At 38.4% G+C, this 17,138-nt stretch overlaps 1 protein-coding gene across 2 annotated transcripts in view; it reads right to left on the bottom strand.

Annotated features, from left to right (window-relative positions):
* Positions 1-2,598: 2,598 nt before the first annotated feature.
* The window catches only part of LOC106969428 (cell cycle control protein 50C-like), a 28,361-nt gene continuing 13,821 nt past the window's right edge, over positions 2,599-17,138 (bottom strand). Inside the window, exons 4-8 of one of the 2 annotated variants that reach the window (XM_015065955.3) lie at positions 15,589-15,690; positions 14,504-14,591; positions 13,970-14,110; positions 6,604-6,813; positions 2,599-3,847 (exon numbers count right to left, since the gene is read on the bottom strand). In XM_015065955.3, the coding sequence (XP_014921441.1) occupies positions 3,657-3,847; positions 6,604-6,813; positions 13,970-14,110; positions 14,504-14,591; positions 15,589-15,690 (732 nt within the window). In that variant the 3' untranslated portion in view covers positions 2,599-3,656. The remainder of the gene's footprint in view (positions 3,848-6,603; positions 6,814-13,969; positions 14,111-14,503; positions 14,592-15,588; positions 15,691-17,138) is intronic. The other variant, XM_015065954.3, reaches the window with a different exon arrangement.

Genomic DNA, 17,138 nt, shown 5'->3' with positions numbered 1-17,138 from the left:
GTGGTGAACATTGCATATCATATAGAGACATTGAGTCACTATGTTGTACACAATGTTAATGTACCATTGTGTGTCAACTATACTCAAAATTTTTTTAATGACACTAAAAGACAATAAAATTTAAATAGCTAGAACGCATAATATTTTTTGTTTATTTTTGAATATGTTCATCTAATATCTGGTTTAACATAAAACAGTGATATTTCCAGAAACAATTTTTTTTACGTTTTTTTTCTTAAGTAGTCTCGACACCCAACATGGGGCTCAAACTCACAACCCCACGATCAACTGTCCCACACTCCACTGAGTTGAGCCAACCAGGTGCTCCCCCCACAAAAAAAATGTAACTAAAAAAATTGATGGATGGAGTAAAGCAGACTGCCCTCTATAATGTGAGTAGTCTCATCCAAACAGTTGAAAGCCTGAAGAGAAAAAAAGACTAACTTCTCCTGAACACACAGACTTTAGGATTCATCTGCAATATTCACTCTTCTTGATTTCTCCAGCGGGTTGTCTTTTGGCTTGAACTGTTAACTCTTTCCTGAACGTTCAGGCTGCCAGCCTCCTGAATTAGATATTGCATTTTCCGAGCCTACACACACACACACACACACACACACACACACACACACACACACACACACGGTTCTGTTTCTCTGGAGAACCCTGACAAATACAGCATTCTATACGCTGACAAACGAAGTTGAGAAGCAACAAATGTGTTCATGCCTTTTTTGAGCCAGCACCGTAACTGAGGACTGTGGACTAGAGGGCAAGAACCCAGGATCTGAAGTCTCTGGCCTGGTTCAGGTGTAAGCTCCATTCTTTCTTAGCCGTCTGCCCTGGATCATTCACCTAAGCTTGAGACACAATTGTTCTGGGGACTAGAGCATGGCCAAACCCTAGTATGTTCCTTTTTTATGACTGCTGTAACAAATTACCACACACTCGGTGCTTAGAACAACATAAATTTATTCTCTTACAGTTCTGGGGGTCAGAAGTCTCAAGATGTCAAGAGAACTTCAGGAGGCTTCAGGGGAGGATGTTTCTCTCTTTCTTCAGCACCTTGAGGCTGCCTGCATTCTTTGGATCACAGTGCTTTCCTTGCATCCCTCCCATCTCCAATCTCTTGCTTCCATTGCCACATTCCTGCTATTCTTCTGATCTCCTGCATCTCCTATAAGGACTGGGCACACCCAGGTAATCCAGGATAATCTCCCCATACCATAACACCCTTAATTTAATCACATCTGAAAAGTCTCTTGACATCTAAGGTAATGTTCACTAGTTCTGGGATGAGGCCATGGGTATCTTTGGGGTGAGAGGTAAGGTATTATCTGGCCTACTACACCTGGACACCAGAGGCTACTGGTTACAGTTCAAAGGTGACATAGGGGAGGGATTCTGAGATTTCAGAGTTGGAACTTGAAATTTTGTGGGTTTTTTTTTTTTTTTTGGAAAAGTACTCAACTATTTGCTGAATGCAGAAAGTTGCAACAAAAAATGCTTTCTTAGCTGCCAAAGAGACAAACATGTGTTGGTACTGTATTTTTCTTTAAAATTCTCCTAGAGTCATCACAGAATAAAGCTTCTCCTGCCTTAAAAAATAAATATAGGGGTGCCTGGGTGGTTCAGTGGGTTAAGCATCTGAGTTCAGCTTATGTTATGATCTTGTGGTTCGTGAGTTCGAGCCATACATCTGGCTCTGAGCTCACAGCTTGCAGCCTGGAGCCTGCTTAGGATTCTGTGTCTCCCTCTCTCTCTGCCCCTCCCCCGCTCCTGTCTCTCTCAAAATTAAACATTAAAAGGTTTTTTTAGGGGCGCCTGGGTGACTCAGTTGGTTGAGCGTCCCACTTCGGCTCAGGTCATGATCTCGCGGTCTGTGAGTTCGAGCCCCGCGTCGGGCTCTGTGCTGACAGCTCAGAGCCTGGAGCCTCTTTTGGATTCTGTGTCTCCCTCTCTCTCTGACCCTCCCCCATTCATGCTCTGTCTCTCTCTGTCTCAAAACTAAATAAACGTTAAAAATAATTTAAAAATAAAGGTTTTTAAAATAAAAATAATAATAAAATAAACATAAACATGTTTTTACAAGTTAATATTAGATCTAGGTATACAAGTCTATTGGGATTCTTACTCTGCAGCTTTACTAAGTACTTCATTCAGTCTTCTCTAAGTTACCTTCAGCAAGGGGGTGCCTGGGTGGCTTAGTCGGTTAAGTGATGACTCTTAATTTCATTTAAGGTCATGATCTCATGGTTCTTGAGTTGGAACCCCACATCAAGCTCAGCACTGACAGTGTGGAGCCTGCTTAGAATTCTCTCTCTGCCCTTCCTCTGCTTGCTCTCTCAAAATAAATAAATAAACATTATATATATGTATATATATACACACACATACATATATATACACACACATACATATATATTTATATATATTTAATATATATTATTTATATATTTAATGTGTATATTTAATAATTATATTTAATAATTATATATTTAAGATAATATATTATATATATTTAATATATATTAATATAATATATTATATATATATTTAAGTTACATGTAGTAGGTATTTAAACCTTTTAAGATGGACCCTGAGAAGCTCCCTCAACACATATAATTCAAGTATTATAAATAAATACACATCATTTGCTTTCCAGGATATATCATCTAATATAAGTTCTAGAATTGTTTTGTGTCCTTAAATGCTGAATACAACTTTTGAGAGAATCTACAACGTTCAGTGCTTCCTTCTTAGCTACATGGATAGCTTTAGGAAACCCTCCGGCCTTTCTTTTTGGTGTATTGCTATATATTGGGTGGTCAAAGCACTGCCATAATCTTTGCTAGGTATATACTTAGCAGAGAAAACTGAGTTTTGAATCCCTAGAAAGAAGAGAACATTGAATAAATAAGTTTTTAAAAATCATCCTGATTGCTAAATTCACTGCTCAGCAATTGTTAGAAAGTCTGTAATTTCTACCAGGCAATGAAGACTCATGGTCTGAGACTGAGGTTAAAAGTCTTTGGGAACCCAGACTTACTTACTTATGTCTGCTGATGGCATTCTTCCCTAGGCATTCACCGGCCTTTGGCACAGGGCTTCAAATAAACACCTGAGACTTGGTTTAGAACTCAAGGATGGGGGCACCTGGTGGCTCAGTCGGTTAAGTGTCCAACTCTTGATTTCGGTTCAGGTCATGACCTCACGGTTTGAGTTTGAGCCCAGCATTGGGCTCTGTGCAGACAGTATGGACCCTGCTTGGGATTCTCTTTCCCTCTCTCTCTGTTCCTGCCCTACTTGTGTGCTCTCTCTCTCTCTCTCTGCCTTTCAAAATAAATAGATAAATTTAAAAAATTTAAAGAAAAGAACTCAAGGATGACTTATCTTTCCCATTCCAAGGACACTTTACTAAATACATAATTATGCTGTTCCATCCTTCCTCCTCCACCGCTTTCTCCCCCTCTTCTTCCTCTTCTTCACCCTGAAACTCTCAGTATTTATCTTTCTGGGATTGCACTTGGTTGGTCCATCCAGTTCCCCTTGATGAAACATCCCCGTCATTTCAAGCCTTGTCAGAAATCATTGGCTCTGTTAGTTGCTTCATTGTCCATTTCTGTGTTTTCTTGTTTTCTTTTTAAAACTTGACTTTACCGCTCGATGAAGAGCGTTCTCTTTTCTTTCAGCATCAAGTGGATTGCCATCATGGAAAAGGCAGCCAACCATGTCACAGCTCCTGTCACTGTGTAGGCGAGACCTAAGAAAAGGCTACTGCCTCCACTCCATGTCAGGGTGGAAAGAACAACTGATTTTTCTCCTTTGAACCTGGTTACTGGAAAATCTAAAACAAGAAGAACTGTTAAGGACCTATCTCGACACTGTCAGCTCTACCACTGTATATCCTCATTATAGTACCAATATAGTATCCTCAATATCTGAACCACATATATTTGTTGTTTTGTAGGTTAAAAGAATGGTTGAATATTCAATGTCATATTGTCTAATGTTTACCAAGCAATGTGGTGTATCTTGCTGGAATGAAATTAAGTAAAAAGAAGCCTTCTCTCACCATAGCTCTAGTCTATAAAAGAAATTCTGACACAAATACATCAGAATGGCTTACGGACAACTAAATTATGAACAAATATATTTAATTTCCTTTGGCAGACCCAAGGAAATGAAAAGAATACAGATGGGTTTTACAGCAAGCCTAAATTTATGTTTATGAATCAGGAGACCCAGCGTAGGCTAAAGTCCTTCATAGACTGTTTGAATTTCTACCTGAGGGAAAATTCTTCAAGACCAGTGAAGAATTAAAAATAATGAGATAGATGGCAAAACATTTTTGGTGGGAAAGCTAAAGGTGGTGCATTCATTTGGGTTTTGAAAAAGCAAACATCCCTCACTGCCGGAGAGAAAATATTTGAAGTGGGTTTGCTATCGTTAGCATTTTAATGATGTCATTTTGATTATGCATGTGGCCTGAGGTTTTTAAACATCTGGTGCCTTTTGTAAACCAAACTAATAAACAAATAAAGGCTTCTCATAGCAACGGCACAGGACAGAAGCATTTCCCAGCAAAGCTCTTAAAAGGCCTCGAATCACTTGGCAACATGCGATTTAAAGGCACAAGGAAATTAACCAGTTTCCTAACAAGGAAACAAGTTCTCTCTCTTTCTTTTCCATCAGAATTCTTCACTGTCACCAGGTCCTTGAGTGCCACTTTGACCCACCTGCCTGTTTTCTTTCCTCAGTTCCATTAAGATCATTTCCTTGCACAAAGAACATCTTTTTCCCCTTAGGAGTGGTAGGTGTTTGCAGCGGCTCAGATATAGCTGTTCTCCTTGCATAGCAGCCAGGCCGTGAGGCAGGCTGGGTACCGCTCACATCAGGGCTCAGCATGGTGAGCACAAGTATAGGACTGAAACTCAGGATCTAGGTTCTGCTTGCTAGATTTACACTTGAGAGTCATCAGCATTAAAATATGGCTGTGAGCGAAGTCACCTGAGGAGAGCTTGTCTCCAGAGGAGAAACAGAGTGTCTCCTTTGTTTGGAACCCATGCTTCTCCTCAACTTGAAACTCCTTATCATGCATTGTGAGGACATGATTGGTTTTTTTCTTCCTGTTTTGTGATTGCTACTGTAACTGGTAAGGCAGTCATAGACAAAGTTGGTGGCACCGGAAGATCTAATTTGAGAGACTGCTGTCAAGCAACTTTCAATCTCAAATTTTGGGGGGGGGGGGTTGCTAAAATCCTATTAAAAAGGTAATAGTCTTTGGCTTACTCTTTGATGTGTATGGATAATGCTGCATAAGAGAAATCAGTTTGTGGCTTTCATTTTCATTTTGGGAGACATGAAAATGAACAAACTGAAGGCAAACTGCACTCCTCATCAGTGAACAAAAAGGAGGCAACAGGCTGAGAAGTAGAGACTGTGTCACGTCGGTAGGGGCGTCTTTGACTGAGGAAGGTCCCCCTCCCCTGTCAGGATGGAGATATCCACACTCCAGGATAGAAGACAAGATGGAGCTGGGAACTGGAGCACATGCAGTCAATTCACTTATTCTCAAGTATTTCTCATTCAAGCTCCCTGAGAGGTATAGAAACTAAGGAGGGAGACAGCTTTGTGTTAAGACCCTCTGGCCTGCCACGGGCCCCAAGAACAACCCCCAGTCAGTAACCCTGAGATGCTACTGGAAGTGCTGATGCTTATTTGGGCTGATGTCCCAAAGTTTTTACAAGCCCTGGAAAGTTTCAGCTTCAAGGAGGATTAGGAAGAGACTTTAAAGTCTGATGATGACAGTGAGTATAAATTGCTTATAAATATATATATTTTTTAAAAAAAACAGTGTTTGGTGTCATTTTGAAATTAAGTCTTTTTGTTTTTAGATCAAGAGTTACATTTGTATTTTTGAACTAAGTAAAAAATTCAGAATCTCATATGAAAGCATGTATCTCCTAACTTGGACCTTATGTCTGTAACCAAGGCACTGACCCCTACTAGCTGGCTTTGTGCCAAAGGAGGGAAGAATAGCGTCTTCAGAGCACAGCTTACAGCACACATCACATGGGTTGGATGAACCCGACCTGCTTCTTGAGTCCGGGGCTCCCTTGGTCTATAGTTTTGCCTAGAATAAAAGGCTCTACAGTCTCAGTTTTCATTATTTTTAGCCCATTTTCTACATTTACTTCTTATCAAATTGCTCTCTCTTCATTACTATGGTCCTCCAAACTCATCCCATCTTACATAGCAGTCTTCTCCTCTCTGTTAAAGATCTCAAGGCTCCGTGGTACTTAATCTTTCTTGGAGGATAGAAATATCCCTCCTTACTTACCCATACCTACTTACCTGATACTGCTTTACTGTTATTCCTAAAAAACCCATTGTACACATTTGATTACATAAGGTGTAGAAAAACAGCTATATGGTGGCAAGTGACAGTATTACCTATGAGAGAACTATATATTTCTTCTTCATATAGATAGATTAGATTGTAGAATAGAAAAGTAAAAAATGAAATAATTCAACAACTAGTGCCCAGATGGACACTGATTTTTCTTCATCCCCAGGAGCAAAAGTGGTATAAAAGGATACTGTAGGTAATGTTGAAACTGTAGTTACCAGCAGGCAAGCCTTCAATAAAATACTGTACTCGATTGAGTCGACGGTATAGTTTTTTGAAAGTAGGAAAGGCAGCTGTCCGCATCCACACAATGAAGTCATCATTGAGGAAGCCATTGTTTTCTGTATCCTCTAAATCCAGTTCATAGACAGGTTTAGACCAGTATGGGGGCTTTGCGGTTCCTGTGGGAAGAAAATAATGGACATGGTTGAAAGAAATCATCTATATCCATTCAGTTTTCCTTAGAATGTAGAGAATGAAAAAACTTTTGCATTCTTAAGAGAAATAAAAATTAAGACTTAAAAAAAAGTGTGTGTGTGTGTGTGTGTGTGTGTGAGCATGTGTGTGAGCTCTCTGAATACATAACCACTAAAAATAATGGATTAAAAAGACTCTAGAGAAATGTAGGGGAAATAATGATGATTTGTCATAGGGTTAAAAAAGAACGGAGTATCAAATTATATGTATATTATGTGTTCAACTACATTAAATACATATAAAGCACTGAGAAAAAACAGGTAGAGAAAATTATAATAGTGGTTGTATTCAGTGATATCATCATAGGTTCTATGTTTTCTTTAACTTCATTAGTAATTTAAAGAGAGAAAATTAAAACAAGATATGATCATTTCACCTAACTTGGTTAATTGGTAAAGAGAAAAAGAGTGACAACCCTTGATGATGCAATGGAAATGGGAACTCTTGAACAGAGCAGAGAAATGTGTGGATTAATAACACCTCTGGCAATCTAGGAACGTGCATCAAAAAGTTTGATAAGGGTGCCTGGGTGGCTCAGTCGGTTAAGTGTTTGACTCTTGATTTTGGTTCAGATCATGATCTCACAGTCTGTGGGTTCGAGCCCTGCATCAGGCTCTGTGCTGACAGTGCAGAGCCTACTTGGGATTCTCTCTCTCCCTCTCTCTTTGGCCCTACCCCTGTCTCTCTCTTGCTCTCTCTCTCTCAAAATAAATAAACTTTTTTTAAAAAAAGGTTTAATTATATTTTGGTCTAGAAAGTCTACTTCTAGAAATGTAATCTAAGGAAATTATCATGTCTGTGCATGAAGATCATGTTAAACAGAGATTCTCTGCAATAGTGTGCCTAAGAGCTGAAGGCTGGAAGTGAGGAGGAACTGGTAGATGGGAGGAGGTGAAGAGCAAAGGTACTGCAAGCCTCTTCTAAATCCAGGAGGCCTAGTCGGTTTGGGTGCTGTGGGAATGTTGGAAGCACAGGAGGGAGGGCCAGTGCCAGGAAATGAGTCTGTTGAGTTTAGTCTCATTCTCATACTTCCCACTTTAGGGCCCATGGTGGGCATGTCTGCCTCTCCCACTCTACAGCAGATTCTTGAGTACAATGTCTTCTTCATCTTTTTTCTGCTGGCATTTAGTCTAGTGCCTGGCACATAGTAGGTATTCAATATATGCTCAATAAAGGAATGAGTGGTTCTAATTAAAGCTGACAGAAGTTGATCCTAAAAACTATATTGAATTTTAAAGAATGAGTTAATAATGGAAAATTGTTTAATGAACTTTTTAGTTCCAGACAATTGGTCCTAGTATTTGTAGAAAACAAAATGAAAAAGGGAAAACCACTCTTTCTCAACTCTGACAATTAACTAAACTATTTTCTCTTAAAAGAAACCCAGTCGTGTTTTCTAAGCATGGGGTGTGGTGCTGGTAAAAGTGAGTACTGTGTTTGGTTGGATTAATCTGTTGAAGTATGTTTGTATTCTTAAACACTTCCTCAGGAAATAATCCTTTGCTGGAGAAACTTCCTCTGCAAATTCTGTGGAGCTCACCTATTTTGACCCTTCCCAAAACTTCAATCACTGTTGCCAGAAGAATTTTGATAAAAATTGAAATTGCCTTTGGTACCCATACTGTGGACCTCACCCTCTGTCTACTTTAGCCAGAGACATGCCCTAAGACAATGTGTCCTATGGGCACATTGACACCCAAGTCACCCAAGGAGCTTGTTAAAAATGTAGGTTCAAGCATGCCTTCTCCTACCAAACCCCGCTCCCACTCCATCCCACTACTGAAGAGTATAAGAAGTGTGGTTTAAGAGGCACCACTTTTCTTCATTTTCCAAGTTGGGTCATTTACTTTTATCCATTCATTCAACAATAAGCTTTTCTTGATTGCTCACTATGTATGAAGGAACAGGGATATAAAACTTCCTAATTTCCTCAGGGAATTCACAGACTCGAAGTGGGGATGACAAGTATTCAAATAGATAATTACAAGATAATGTGGTAACTCTTACAGTGAAGGTAAGAACAAAGTATAGCAGAAGATGAAAGCCAAGGCCCCTTTGTGTTATAGGCCTGTGGTTATGTGGGAAGACAAAACTATAGAATGCTGCCAAGTTCCTTTCAAACAGTAGGAAGTCAATCAGAGATAAAGTGACCATTACATGCCCGTTTGTCTAAAGCAGTTCCAGCTGATGTCTGTTGTCTGTTATCCCAACTGACTTAGCATTTACCCCAAACAAATAATATGTTTATAACTCCATCCCTCCACCTTCCAGGTCTTAACGGGTAGTGTGTGAAATACCAATGTGCAGTGAATGGAGTACTTACTTTAATGTGTAATTAGTGAAAGATAACCAGAGACCCTTTCAATCAAAACACAACATATTCCTGTGACCTCTGCCAGCTGTTTGACACTCCAACTGATTAGGTCATAACCTCACTCTTGGCCTGTGAGATGCATGAAGATGCCAGTCTATAAGCCAGTGGGATCAGTGGGAAACATGGGAAATTATAGGTTACATTATACATACATGATATATGTGGGAAATAGATGCTGAACGGTCTTGCTTAGAGTCATCTGAACTCCCTTGCAACTGTGGTTTTATTATTTATTATATGGTGCAAATATGTAACTATTTTATTGTTTGGTATCAGTTTTTATTTGCTAGAAAGTCCCTGTAGCTGTGAAGAGTTAAAAAGGGAACACATATGTTTAATATAAAATTAAGTACAGTTTCTTGAGAAAGTTGATGAATGTGAAACTTGCAGTGTTAGTTGGCATTTACCCCACAACAGGGGAATCATTGTGATGTCAGTGACTGAGTGAAAATTAAAAGACATAAATCTGCTGAAGAACATCAGAATCTACTTTAGAAGTTTGTGGCTATTTTTAGAAGAGTGTATCCAAAGACAATGCTTTACCTCAGATAGCTACAGAATGTCTATTTATATCTAATAATGTGAGCACGACCTTGACTTGTCATTTAGATCAAGTGAGCTTCCTTCTCCTTTAATTTAGAGGGTTTGTTGTTGTTGTTGTGTTGTTGTTGTTGTTACCAAAAAAGAAAAAAAAAAAGCTTTCATGTTTTGCCTCTATTAGCACAAAAAACTGTAAACAGTTAAATGAGGCAAGTTTTACATTAGTGTCTTCAGATGTTTCAAATAGAAACACCAGACAAGTTAATTATAATGCTGGTCTGATTTTTTGGGTTTGATTTTTCATGGAATCAAAGCAAGGCTTTTAGATATTCAATCTTGAAAGATAAAGCCTCTAATATTATAATAAATTGATTCTAAATTCAGTTAAAAAATTCAAACAGCAAGTGTAAATTTTTGGCTTTGTAGTGATAATACAAATACAAATGTGGTGGAGCACAATATCAGAATAAAGATAATGTTCTTAATAAATTGAGAAATTTACACAACAATGTTCTTAAATTGGTTGTAGTACATACATAATTTATAATTATATCCAAACAAACTACACTATTTTACCAATCAAAAGAAGAGCTGTAGTTGTGCAAATTTAAGTATTTTTGAAACTGAACTGCAAAATTTTTACAGTAATAGGGATGCTAAATTAAGGAAATACATCAGCATGGTATGTGGCCTGTCTTTGTTATATATCATCAACCAGAAATTTAGAAATGTTTGAGCCTTTGAAGAACTATTTTATATACCAAAAGATGTGTCCTACAATGATCTCAAACTTTTTTAAGCCCTCTAACTTTTGGTTGAATTTAATTCAAAAGAGTTGAAAAATTTTAAAGTATCCAAAATATGGAATATCAAAAAACTTCAGTTTTTGATTTAATGAATTATAGTTATTGAAAGCCAAGCTTGCAAACAAGAAGATATTAAAATTTACCCCCCAAAAAGCAGGAAATTATTGAACATATTACATAATAAGAGGTCAAAATGTGTACAAATTTAAATTTTAAATTCTATGATTGTGGGGCACCTGGGTGGCTCAGTTGGTTAAGTGTCTAACTTGGGTTCAGGTCATGATCTCACAGCCCGTGGGTTTGAGCCATTGTCAGGCTCTGTCCTGACAGCTCAGAAACCTGGAGCCTGCTTCAGATTCTGTGTGTCCATCTTTCTGTGCCCCTCCCTGACTCATGTTCTGTCTCTCTCTTTCTCAAAAATAAATAAACATTTAAAAACAAATTCTATAATTCTGCTCTGGATATTTCAATTTATGTAAAAACTCTTTTGATGGAGCTCCTATTTTATTTATTTATTAATTATTTTGTTTATTTCATTTCATTGTCTTTTCTTTTTTTTTTAAAGTAGGCTTCGTGCCCAGTGCAAAACCCAACACAGAACATGAACTCATGACCCTGAGATCAAGAATCAGATGCTTAACTGACTGAGCCACCCAGGCACCCTGGAACTCTTATTTTTAACTGAATAAAAAATGTTTTTCTCTTCCAGAATTAAATGATATCAAGAAAGTTTAATATTGTATAGCATCTGGAGGAGGGGCCAAAAATGGCAGAACAGCGTGGAAAATTTTTTTTGCGTCTCTTATCCCTGAAATGCAGCCTGATCAACACTAAATCATCTCACACACCTAGAAAACTGATTTCAGGATTAACACAACAATCTGCACAACCCAAACCACAGAACTCAGCAGGTACATGGTGCAGAGAGGTGAACTGGGGGAGAGAGAAGCTGTGGAGGGCAGGGAACTGTATTTGCTTGCAGAGAGAAGACAGAGATGGGGGAAGAGTACTGGAAAATCAGCCCCCCACCCAAAAAAAAAGCAGCTGGAGAGAAAGTGGAAAAGTGGAATCAGTCACAGGGATGGAACAAAAAAAAAGGGAGAAGGGAGAAGGGAGAAGGGAGAAGGGAGAAGGGAGAAGGAGAAAGGAGAGGGTTTAAGTTCCATTAAGACTCTATAAACAGGGGAAGTGCAGAGTCTGAAACTCTGCAGCTTGATACCTGGAAGTGCTCTGGTGGGAAGGGCAAATCCCCAGGAGCAGAAAGCGAGATCACACAGGAGAGGTGGTTCCCCTGCTGGGAGGACATTTGGTAGAGGCTGTGTGGCCTCCCCACAGGCAAAGGCCTCAGCGGACCCTGGAGAGCAGCCACATTGGCTGGTGCTGGAACAAGGACATTAAGGGGAAACCTGGTGCCAGATGTGTGTTGTGATTTTCCATAAACCCTGAAACACTACTGCTACAAGATCACATGAACTGTTTTTGGAGTAGACTGGCACCCAGCTGCAGTCTCTGGGCATCAGCAGCAGCAGTCTCCCAAACAATCCTGGGGGTGGGTTGGCATCCAGCCATTGCTCAACAAGACCCTCCTCCAGAAGGTCTGAGCAGGTCAGAGCTGCAGTCCCTCAGAAGTCAGGGGTTGGGAAACACAGCCGCATCTGAGTCAGGTGCCGCCTGGCAACCTGACTGCTTGGTCACAGACAGTGTAAAAGCGGGTAGTGGACAGAAGCCCAAGACAAAGGAAGGGTGCTTGATTGCCAGTCACAGAGAGCACAGAGTTCCGATACTAGAGACTGGGTAGCTGGGTGACACCATTTTCAGCCCTTCTGCACATGGGCATACACACCTACATACGCCACAACAATCCACCCCAGTAAGCTAAGCAGTACCATCTAGTGGAGAACAGACCTTTACACTAAACCCTGCCTAACTGGGCCAACAGTGCTCTTGACAAACACGTCTTTCCCCCTGCTTAGTTTATGGACTACAAAGTGCTTCATAGCTTCACTTCTATGGGAAACCAGATGTAATTTCAATGGTACTTCATTCTATTCGCTAGTCCTTTTATTCAATTTTTTTTCTTTTCTTATTCTTGAATACAGAAAAAGAAAAAAATCTATTTTTATTTTCTATTTTTATTAAAAAGATTTTTCTTTAACTTTTTCTACTATATTTTTTACATTTTAAAAATTTTAAAAATTCTATTTGACTTTCATCATTTTATTTTATTCTATTCAAAGCATTTTCCTTTTTTACCTCTTTTTTCCTTTTCTAATTTTTTCCTTTTATTCTCTAATCTGTCAAGCTTTTTGGGGTAGTATTGACATTTTAACAATATTTATTCTTCCAATCCATGAGTATGGACTGTTTCCATTTCTTCATGTCTTCTTCAATTTCTTTCATAAACTTTCTATAGTTTTCAGTGCACTGATCATTTACCTTTCTGATTAGGTTTATTCCTAGGTACCTTATGGTTTTTGGTGCAAAAATATTTCAATAAAATGTTTTTAAAATAATAGAACAGGTTCATTAGAAAAATAAAGAGGCATGTGGGTTCCCTGGGTGGCTCAGTTGGTTAAGCATCTGACTTCAGCTTAGGTCATGATCTCACAGTTCATGAGTTTGAGCCCCACATCAGGCTCTGTGCTCGTAGCTCAGAGCCTGGAGCCTGCTTTAGATTCTGTGTTTCCCTCTCTCTCTGCCCCTCCCCTGCTTGTGCTCCCTCTTTCTCTCTCAAAAATAAATAAATGTTAAAAAAAACTATAAGAAAAAATAAAAATACAGAGGCATGTAATGAAGACAGATATGGCCAAGAAACTGATTAAAGTATGTGACTATCCAGAATAATTATTCTGCTTATGTTATTTTTAATATTCTAATAATAAAGTAGTTTTTTTAGGTTGTTTTAATATACACAGATATGTCATTTTAAGTTTTGAAAGAATTGCATTTTAAAATAGTTTGTATAGAATTATTTTACAGGCCCACCAATAGGGTAATGTCAATTTATTGATAAATAAATACAAATTTCAAACAAACATATGACTTGACTTATTCTCGTGCCCCTTTTTACTCTCAAAAGTGCACCAGGTTGGACAATAAATTACATGGTGACCCTAATTACAGATGAAGCAACACGTTTTTTAAAACATTGCCTTTTTCCAAATGATAAACTGAAAGAACCAGGGCACCAATCATTTCATGTTTCTGATAGGTATATGATGGAGGTGCCTGCAGGTAGGGAAAGTTAGAGCAAAACGGAGGTCAACAAAAAGTAAAGAAGGAGGTATCATAAACATTTCCCCATATATAAAAATCAATGTTTCTGTAAAGAGGTAAAAATATTTAACATATGTATCTCACCTGTAAATGCACTAGAAAGATTAATGGCACTTGGATTCCGAAACTTGACATACTTATCTGTCCACCATGTAATTCCGCTCCTTAGCATTGGGACTTCCATATGTATAGATGAATTAAGGTTGTAGGAAAGAATGATGGTATCTGTAAGGAAATTAAAAATTGTCAGAGATATAAGCAAGCATTTTTGCCCCACTTCAAAGTACAAAACCAGACACAGATGAAAAATAAACTAGGGTTTCAGTAGACTCTCAACATGCCTACATGCAATAGGTGTTGGAATTATAAGACTATTCTTTTTCTTGCCAAAGCCTCAAATATTGGAAAATACTGTCAAGCTCCATTTAGCTCATGTTCCCTAACTACTTCAAATCTCTGGTAAGGGAGAACTTATTTGCAAATGAAATACCATAAGTCAATGGATAATGCATACAAAAATTTTTCTTGAACTGCCAGTTGCAGAGTTGATCTTCTGAACATTTAGGTTATTACACGCTTATGAAAAGGCATACCATGGAGACAGGAAAAGTCACCTACCATTGAATATGCTGTTGGCAATAGCACCACAAGGAGCGATGGGGGTCCCATTGTGGGACTTGCTAAATGGAGCACAGTTTCCAACATCCTGGATGCAAGATGATACAGTAAAGAGAAATGCTTTGGTAAATTCTCTTAGAATGTTAAAAGCGACAACACTGGCAATGTAAATCAACCCACAGTAATTTATTCACACATAACAAGATTATGGACTGCTACCAACTTTTCCCAGACTTCTGGCTCACTTAGACTCAGAAATTTTTGTGTTTTGGAGACGTGTGTGTGTGTGTGTGTGTGTGTGTGTGTGTGTGTGTAGTTTTTTCCCCCTTATTAACAATATGTAACATACCAATATATCTGCAGAAAGGAACTTAACTTGCTGGCTGTGCTAAATATCACACTAAGCTACACTGAAATACATTTTTAAACCCCTTTTTTTGTCAAAGTGTAACTCATATTCTGAAACTATACAAATGGTGAGTTTATATAGCTAGATGACTTATCACAGGGAATCCATACAGCTAACTACCAGAATGTATCTAAAAAGAGTGGTTGCTAAAAAATCATTTGATTATCACTTGCATATAATAATCTCAGTATAGAAAAGGTTTCCTTCTAGCTTTTTTTGCTAGCGTGGTGAGTATCATTTATCAAGAATAAAATTTTGTGTTCTAGGTGAGAAAGGGTATTTAATTAAACCAAAGTCTTTTAATCAATCAAGTAGGGCTGAATTTCCTTAATCTGGTCTGGAATGAACGTCCCAGTTATTGGAAGAACAATGGTAGGTATACAGGGAACTGGACTGAGACCAACCACTCAGAGTTACTACCAAAATGGTTGGTGCAGGAAAGGATAACCATTTAATTGGACAAGATACACATTACTGTTTTGAAGAGAGAAACCATGCCTCTCAATAGCAATTATACTGAAAACCCAGCTCCTTCAATTTATGCAAGAATGAAATGAGCATTCCTGCCTTGTAAAACTTTACGTTTTTAGTTTATTTTCCAAACTCTCTTTTAGACTGAAAGATCCACCTGGTCTTTAAAAAAAGGAGTATTATACCAAATTAAAGAAAGTCTTACCTTTAAATCTGTACCCACCAGTTGGCTATTACTTCTGGATAGAATATATCGATAAAGATTCTGATAGAAGCCATATAACTTGTAGTACAAATAAACATTGCCCTGTAAAGGAGAAAAGCAAGAAAAGCAGAGTAAGAAGAATTAACTAGAATATTAATAAACACAGACAGGATTTCTGTAATAAAAAGTACCACAGAAAAAATTGATGGGAACTGAAAATTTCTTTCTTAAAATTTTTTTCAAATTTTATTTTAGAGAAAGAGAGCGAGCGAGCACAAGTGGAGCAGGTACAGAGGGAGAGAGAATCTTAAGTAGGCCCCATTTTCAGCCCTGAGCCCCACGCAGGGCTTGATCCCACAACCCTGGGATCATGACCTGAGCTGAATTCATGAGTGTGATGCTTAATGGACTGAGCTACCCAGGTGCCCTGGGAACTGTAAGTTTCTTTATATCAAACAGAAACCCAAGAAATCATTTTAAAAAATCAGTGATGGAAAATCCTCATTTACACAGAATTATTAAAATAACCAATTAATTTATTTGAGATGATTTTGTAAGGGCTACTGTGTTCCTGCCATGAAAAGATTTTAAAACCAGGCTTTTGTATTTTCAATACATAAAATTGATGTAACAAATATTGTTGTTTCCTAGCAATAGTAGGAAAAATGCTTTGCCTAGGAGTTGTGGTAGGCATCAAAGCCAATGATTTCAAAGCAAATCCTTGGACATATTTGAAGCTGGAACCACCAAGCATATTTGGGTGCATGTGAAAGGCATGAGATTAGCCCTGTGTGGTCTGTCTGGCTCCAGGGGTTTTGTCTTTGTATCCCTAGGATCTAACACAGTACCTGGCACACAGCACTTGCTCAAGAAATGGTGAACCATTCATTATGGACAAAAAAAGGGAATAGAATAACTCATGGTTCTGAAAGAAAGGTGATTTTCACCTTAGTGATAAGTCACCTTGTTGCCATGAGAGATGGTCCTTTTCATGTATGCTGTCCTATGAGGCTGCCTCATCACAGGCTACCAGCATGCTTATCTTTATAGTGACATACCCAAATTCTCCAGCAGACTTGATACAGATTTTACTAGCAGCATATATGATGCAAATGGAAATGACCAATGTGGCTGTTTATAATTAATATACTACCTACCTCCAAAATAATGAAGGCCTGCATCCAAAAATATGAAGGCCTTTATTAAGTGCTCTCCATATGTTAGATGCTATATTCAGTGCTAGAAATACAAATGTATTCCTTTTCAATCTCCTGAGTCAATTGATTCTCTTATACTATGGAAAAATGGCATTTTGGAAAGGCTTCTGGTCTCACCCCAAGGACACTTAAGTGGGTAAGTATGGAAAATGTGAGCTGGTACTCAGGGCAGGCTGGAAATAAGGGTCATGGTAACTGTGGCCAGTTACAGAAAACAACAAAGGCTGAAGAGCTCAGTCACTTGTAAGAGAAAAGTGTCTGGAACACCAAGAAAGGGGAGATTCTGGGTCACGACAGAGAGGTAGGCTGCAATACCATAAACAGAGAGCGTGT

The sequence above is a fragment of the Acinonyx jubatus genome, chromosome C2, assembly GCF_027475565.1.
Source record: "Acinonyx jubatus isolate Ajub_Pintada_27869175 chromosome C2, VMU_Ajub_asm_v1.0, whole genome shotgun sequence".
Lineage (NCBI taxonomy): Eukaryota > Metazoa > Chordata > Mammalia > Carnivora > Felidae > Acinonyx > Acinonyx jubatus.
The sequence above is the reverse complement of the archived record's forward strand: the minus strand, read 5'-3'. Positions and strand labels throughout refer to the sequence as shown.